Below are 7,625 nucleotides of genomic sequence, written 5' to 3' on the forward strand. Positions count from 1 at the left end.
TGTCTTTGTACTGACCTTGGTTTAATCCAGTGTTTTAAGACCCGGACCGGACCGGCCGGTTGGACCGGAGAACCGGTAAACCAGTAAAAAATGGTCTGGTTTAATATCGACCCACTAACATGTTAAAAAACCCATTAAACCGGATGAACCGGCCGGTTAAACCGGTGAACCAACTGACCCAGCCGGGTTTTTGCCGGTTCACCCGGATGCTTTTCCGTCAATTTTTTTTCCTTTCTGAGAGCAAGTCTTATGGTGGAATCCAAACTATTCCAAGTGTGGAAAAACCATGGAATGTCAAGTCTAGTGGCTTCCAAGTTGGGGTCTTCCACAGAAAATCCAAGGAAGGTTCCACGATTTCGTGAAATCCATCTAAACGCCAATAAGAATAGCGCTAAACACTAATAAGAATAGCGCTAAAAAAACGCCATTAAGAATTGCGTTTTTTTTTATCCGTAGATTTAAAATGAGTTGTTGAAATCTAACGGCTGAGAAAAAAGCTCAATTCTTAATAGCGTTTTTTTAGCTCCATTCTTATTTGTGTTTTTTTAGCTCCATTAAGAATAGCATTTCTACTATTCCACCATTACACTTGCGCTTCCATCCACAGTTCCAAGTGCTGAGGTGGCGTGGAAGATGGAAGATGGATGGATTCCACTATAAGACTTGCTCTGAAGCATCATCAAAATAAAATTAAAATAAATCTTCCATCCGTTCCGATGAATCATATAATTGTGAAATCTTCAATTTTCTTATCAACTACCTAAATCAAATCCCAAATCATGTTTAAAATCTAATCTTATCCAAACCTTTATTGTCCAGTTCTTCTCTCATTTTTAAATAGAAGGTTAATAATCGATAGAATAGGGAAAGAGGAGAAGATTAGTGATAGATGCACAAAGAGTGAATAACAAATATATAAAATATAGAGAGAGGAGAAGATTAGTGATAGATGCACAAAGAGTTAACAGATAGAATATGGAGAGAGGTATGGCAGACGAAAAATGTAACATAGGAAGAGAAAATGCTTTAAACTTATGCTATGGCTTGAATAAAATGGTAAATAATTGACATAACATGGGCTAGTTAGTGCGCAGACTAAACTAAGTTACAAAACTGGGCCATCAGATTTAAGAGATTAAATCTCGAGGACATGTTTTGGACGTACTTTATTCCATCTTTTGAAGTTAAATAATTTTAGATAACCCAGTAGATAATTTTAGATAATTGACCCAGTGAACCACTGGTTAATCCAATAGATTTCGACCCAGTGATTTCACTGGTTCGACGCCGGGTCCGTTTTTTAAAACATTGGTTTAATCCTTGGATTTTTGTTTCTTTTTTTTTTCTTTTTAATATAATCTTCTTTTCGGGGAAAAAAATCCATAAACAAACAACAACAAAAAAATGCCAATAAAAGAAACAGAATTCCTAGTGATTTTTTGCCGTTAATCTTCACTATTCCGAGAAAGTACCCATCTCCCGAGTACAAACTGGGTTGAGTTGAGTACATAAAGGGAGGACGTTCACCCTGTAATATATAGACTATTTCTCAAGTTTCATTTATACATTCTAATCAAGCGCCCAAAGTAATCAATCACATGTTTTTCTAGCCTTAATTTTGCCGTTAGGATCTCTACATACCCCTGAAAGCTGTCAAAAGATGCAACATATTTGTAGTGTGCGAATTCTAAAGGCTCTATCTACCCTAAAAAACCTTCTAAAGAAACAGATAAGGGCTTTAGTTGTACTTGAGCTGTTAAGCATAAAACAAAATAAAAGTTGGAAACAAGAAATTCACCTACTTACCAAAATTTGATATACAAAAATAAATAATGCTAAAAGGCAAATTAATTTCATACTACTATATTGTTGTTACAGCAACAGTCAATAGTCAAAGCTGGGGATCTATACCGGTCTAACTGTCTTGATGGTAATCAAATTTAATTTTTTTTATGTATAGTTTTCCTTCTTTTTTTCTTTTTAAAAATAATAGATAGACACTCCCACCTAATTCCTAATTACTTTGCCCAAAAATTAAATGCATACACATGCATATACGTACCCCTCCCATCTCCTCCTTCCTTCAAAAGAATGTTAAACCTAACACGTGTGCCCACATATCTTATTACCCCGAAATTTAATCCAATTTGAAAAGTAGAAAAAAAAAATTTGCCCATGAAAAGTTAGATGGTTATCGCATTAATTATCAATCTTAATCCTAACCACCTCCCAAATCCTTTCTTTTCTTTATGAAGTGGGGCACTATTGCTTTTATATGGATGGGATCCTTCACCAAGTAGACGAGCAAACCATTACCGGTAATTTGCTGCTATCAAATTTAGTAGAGAATTAATTTTCCAAAGACTTTTGTGATCAAATAATACATTGCCTGTCCTAGTTGATCTTGTGATTGTAGCCAATGTTAGTTATTTTTGGTATCCACCACGAGTGTGAACTCTTTTATAGTAAAAGGTTTACAAGTAAGAAGCTGTCCGAAACTTACACGGAATAAAGACCCTCCGCAGCGGGGCGATTAGAAGTTACAACATCCCTCGTGATCATATATATTAGACTCTACAAAAAATCATGTTGTCCTTGCAAATTACTTGATGGAAAATGTGATATCAAAAATACTCCAATAAGAGCATCTCCAATGCTAAGGGTGGAGGTCTTAAAAAGACATGACACTTAGGATTTAATACCTTTCTTGTCAAGAATTTATTTCCAATTCCAAAGTCAAGGTAAAGATAAATGCATGACATGGATATCATCTCATAGGAAAGGGTAAAGGAGAAAGTCATATCTTTACCTTCTCCATGATCCAAGGTCTTTTGACAAATCATCAATTCTTTATTAATAAGTTAATTTTTCTCTAAGTTCTAGGGTAATAATACCTTGACACTAGAGACTTCCTACATACAGTGTTATTCTGTGTAACATGTAGGAAGTCTCATTTTGGCTCAGCTCATTGCGAGTGAGTGTTCTTTTGTCTGAGTTGGTCTTTTAGTTTTTTTTTTTGATTTTTTTCAATTTTTCCCCCTTCAAAAAAAAAAGAAAAGAAAAAGGTGATGAAATTTTATGTTGAAAATATAACTTTCATTTTTTTAGCCACATAGTAATGACCCACAACAAAAAAGTATTAATAGGACCTCCACCTAGAATTACCTTCTCCACTAGCATTGGAGATGCTCTAACCAACAATAACAATCGTATTCTTAAACACAAAATTGGTTAAAAAGACCAAAATCAACAATTCATGGATGAAATGGACAGTTAGATTTTAATATTATTTAAATGGACGTAAATGTAAAAATAGGCAGGACGTACCAGTTTTATCGTGCCCATTTTCAAATATTTTTTTCTTATTTTTAATTTACACAAGATGTATCCATTTTCATCCTTCCTATTTTTAAAATTTAAGTTCGGATGAAACCAGTTTCATCCTTACTATTTATTTATTTTTGGCCATTTCACCCAAACTATTTTTTACTCGTCCATTTAAACCGTGATTTAAAAATATTTGAACAAATGATCCATTTTCCGATTCTTAAATACGAAGTGATTTACCCTAAATGGAAAATAGTAGTATTTATTTAACCAGCAAGTTACTACTATTTTACTCTTAAAGTGTCGTTATCTCAACAGTTTGACAATTATTTTCCCCATAATTTGCCCAAAGTACCCCTTATCTCTTCCAATTCAATGAATGACTAACAGCGTTAGCGGAGTATAGACCACAACAATGAAGTAATGAACGGTCTCTCATGCATTTACTCATTTTGGACTACCAACTGTCAAGTTGGTGAGGGCGGTAGTATGTGTCGAAAGTGTGAACCCTAAACAGACCAAAAAACACTTTAATACGCTAACAAAAAAAAAAAAAAAAAAAAAAAAAAGAAAATCTCTTCCCTCCATTTTATCTATAAAACCAAGTTATTCCCCACAACAAAATTTCTTAAACCAAAAAACTTGATTTTTTTTCTTTCTTCTCAAAACAAAACTCTCCATCACGAATGTCTCGTGCTAATAGTTTCAGCGAAAAGAAACTTGGAGGTTCAAATCGCATTAGACCATCAGATATTGAACTAGAAGATTTAGATGATAGTTCTGTTAATGACTGGAACAATCCTGCAAGAATGTCACCGACTCTTGGAGAACTCTTAAAACGTGTCGGTGATTCAACACGTATCGAAGGCGATCTTATACCTACGACGTCCGAGCATCGAGTTATCGATATGAATGAACACGGCGGTGGTGCTGATGATTCTTTACCATCAAGATCTGTTCCTTTTGTTCTTTCTTTCAATAACCTTACGTACAGTGTTAAAGTCCCTACAAAAATGAGACTTCCTACATGTTTTCGTCGTAAAAACAAGCTTGGAGATGAAAGTTTAGCATCATCGAGACCTAGTACAAAGACTTTGTTGAATAATATATCTGGTGAAGCTAAAGATGGTGAGATTCTTGCTGTTCTTGGTGCTAGTGGATCAGGTAAATCGACGTTAATCGATGCTATAGCCAATCGAATAGCTAAAGGAAGTTTAAAAGGAACTGTGACACTAAATGGTGAAGTTTTACAGTCTCGTTTACAAAAAGTGATTTCTGCTTATGTTATGCAAGATGATCTTTTGTATCCAATGTTAACTGTTGAAGAAACACTTATGTTTTCAGCTGAGTTCCGTTTACCTAGATCTCTTTCTAAATCGAAGAAAAAAGCTCGGGTTCAAGCTTTAATTGATCAGTTGGGGTTAAGAAATGCTGCGAATACTGTTATCGGTGACGAAGGTCATAGAGGTGTTTCTGGTGGTGAACGGAGAAGAGTTTCTATTGGTACTGATATTATTCACGATCCTATACTTCTATTTCTCGATGAGCCAACGTCTGGTTTGGATTCTACAAGTGCGTTTATGGTTATCAAAGTACTTCAAAGGATTGCTCAAAGTGGTAGTATTGTTATGATGTCGATTCATCAACCGAGTTATCGAATTCTTGGTCTTCTCGATCGGGTAATTTTCTTATCTCGGGGACAAACTGTTTTTAATGGTAGACCTTCAAATCTTCCTCGTTTTTTCGAGGATTTTGGGCATCCAATTCCAGAGAATGAAAATAAGACAGAGTTTGCATTAGATTTTATTCGTGAACAAGAAGTTTCTCCTGCTGGTACTAAGAGTTTAGTGGAATTCAACAAAACATGGATTTACATGAATAGGAAGAATTCTTGTACTTACTCTGCAAATGCTGTAGATTATCGAGGGTTATCACTGAAAGAAGCTATTAGTGCAAGTATTTCCAAAGGGAAATTAGTTTCTGGTGCAACAAATAATGATCCTAATTTTACATCTACAATGGAAACATTTGCAAATCCTCCATGGACTGAAATCAATGTTTTGAATAGACGCTCGTTGTTGAATATGAAACGAATGCCTGAGCTTGTTGGTATCAGATTGGGTGCAGTTACTATCACTGGTTTTATTTTAGCAACAGTCTTTTGGCATCTTGATAATTCACCGAGGGGTTTACAAGAAAGATTAGGATTTTTCGCATTCGCAATGTCTACAACTTACTACACTTGTGCTGAAGCTCTTCCTGTTTTTCTAACCGAGAAATTCATTTTCATGAGAGAAACTGCTTATAATGCGTACCGCCGGTCATCTTATGTTTTATCTCGTGCAATCGTCGATTTGCCTGCTCTAGTCTTACTTTCGGTCGCCTTTGCAGTAATTACTTACTGGTCTGTTGGTCTAGCCGGTGGGTTCCATGGGTTCTTGTTCTTTTTCTTGATAATCTTAGCTTCATTTTGGGCGGGTTCTTCTTTCGTAACATTCTTATCTTCGGTTATCAGTCATGTTATGGTAGGTTATACCGTGGTGGTCGCAGTTCTTGCTTACTTCCTTCTATTCAGTGGATTCTTTATGAACAGAGATAGAATGCCAGTTTACTGGTTATGGTTTCATTATATCTCTTTGATTAAGTATCCATTCGAAGCTGTTCTGCAAAATGAATTCGCGGATCCAAACAAATGTTTCATCAACGGAGCTCAGATTTTCGATACTACCCCGTTAAAAGGTTTCCCAATGGAATTGAAAGAAAAGTTATTGAAATCAATAAGTAGTACACTGGGGTTCGAGTTAACGCCGACTACTTGCGTTACAACCGGAATGGATATATTGAAAGATCAAGGTGTCACTCAACTTAATAAGTGGAATTGCTTGCTGATTACTGTTGCTTGGGGTGTGTTTTTTAGGATTCTCTTCTACTTCTTTTTGTTAATTGGAAGTAAGAACAAAAGAAGGTGAAAAGATTCTGGTCTGCGAAGATAAATTTGGCGGGAAGAAATGGAATTATATGTCAACTTAATTATCTTTTAAATCAATTACCTTGTTTTAAGAGAGGGTGGAAATTAAGGAAGAAAAGTTGGAGTTTGGACTTTGGAATGTAACTTGCAAGTTGCATATATACTTTTGGGTTAAAAATTTTTGTTTGTTTGTTTGGATCTCCTAAACATTGATCACTTTTTTTCTTCTTCTTCTACTATGTAATAATTGAATTGTGAATCTACGGAGTATGATCATTTTTTTGTTCTAAATCAGTTCAACCACTACTTTCTGAATGTTCCAACAATCTCAAACATTCAAAAACTTTGTACCATACTTTTATGAATGTTAAATTTACAATTATTACACTTCCTTTACACTCATGATAGTGCCTGCATAAAAACAGTCCAATAGTCAAAATTTTGACAGGTTGTTCACAAATGTTATCTTTTATTTAATTACTACTAGCCAGAGGTCAGATTTCATTTTTGGGTCTCTGTCGATAATGTTTATATTTTGATCTTACGCTAATCAATGGAATATGAACAAACTCTGTTTGTCTGTATTCGCTGGACTGCAGTCGAATCGACTGATCATCCAAGGCAATGTACGTCTGTAAATCAATAAATATTGGGTCCGCTTTAATTACACCTGCTTCCCATCAGTCCATCCGTTCGTCTACTAACTTAACCCAACCTTAATGTATTTCTATGTAAATTCGGATTAACATAGCTATTTCTATGTCAAATCCCATTACAATCTCTGGAATTGGGCTAACTTTACTTTTGCAGGAGAAAATGAAGGAAAAGAAAGCTATGTTAATTGCACTACAAGAGAAGAACCAGAAGAAAAAGGAGTTGCGTTCAGGTGGGCAAACCAATGGAGTGGTTTCAACATTATCTTCCATAGCGATTCAGAAGCTATTCTTAGGCTACTTATAGGAATGTACTCCAGAGCTCGACAAAAAAGATACTCTATCAATGAAGATTTCGGGATTCATTCTAGTACCCGCATAAATTTTAAAGTAAACGGTTTTATTCTAAGAAATAGGTATGCCATTACAGAGGCAGCCCACATTTCTTCCTATTGTAACCATAATGCAGTTAACAAGCACTGGAATGATGAGAGAATCTAAGAGTATTGTTGAACAATTTAAATTTTCAATTTATTAGGAATACTGTTATAAACACTGATCTCTACCTCAACAGAGTTATGAGAAGTTTTAATATATAAAGTTTTAATATATAAAATTCCTACTGTTATAAACACTGATCAATACCTCAATAGAGTTATGAGAAGTTTTAAAAAAAA

At 34.9% G+C, this 7,625-nt stretch overlaps 1 protein-coding gene across 1 annotated transcript; it reads left to right on the forward strand.

Moving 5' to 3' along the window:
- Positions 1-3,934: 3,934 nt before the first annotated feature.
- On the forward strand, positions 3,935-6,586 carry LOC113345722 (ABC transporter G family member 6-like). Its single transcript, XM_026589405.1, has one exon. The coding sequence runs from the start codon at positions 4,014-4,016 to the stop codon at positions 6,294-6,296; it is 2,283 nt and encodes a 760-aa protein (XP_026445190.1). The 5' UTR covers positions 3,935-4,013; the 3' UTR covers positions 6,297-6,586.
- Positions 6,587-7,625: the final 1,039 nt, after the last annotated feature.

The sequence above is a fragment of the Papaver somniferum genome, unplaced genomic scaffold (genome assembly GCF_003573695.1).
Source record: "Papaver somniferum cultivar HN1 unplaced genomic scaffold, ASM357369v1 unplaced-scaffold_83, whole genome shotgun sequence".
NCBI lineage: Eukaryota > Viridiplantae > Streptophyta > Magnoliopsida > Ranunculales > Papaveraceae > Papaver > Papaver somniferum.

Coding starts and splice junctions, on each gene's coding strand:
- LOC113345722 (XM_026589405.1), top strand. CDS start 4,014: ATGTCTCGTGCTAATAGTTTCAGCGAAAAGAAACTTGGAGGTTCAAAT.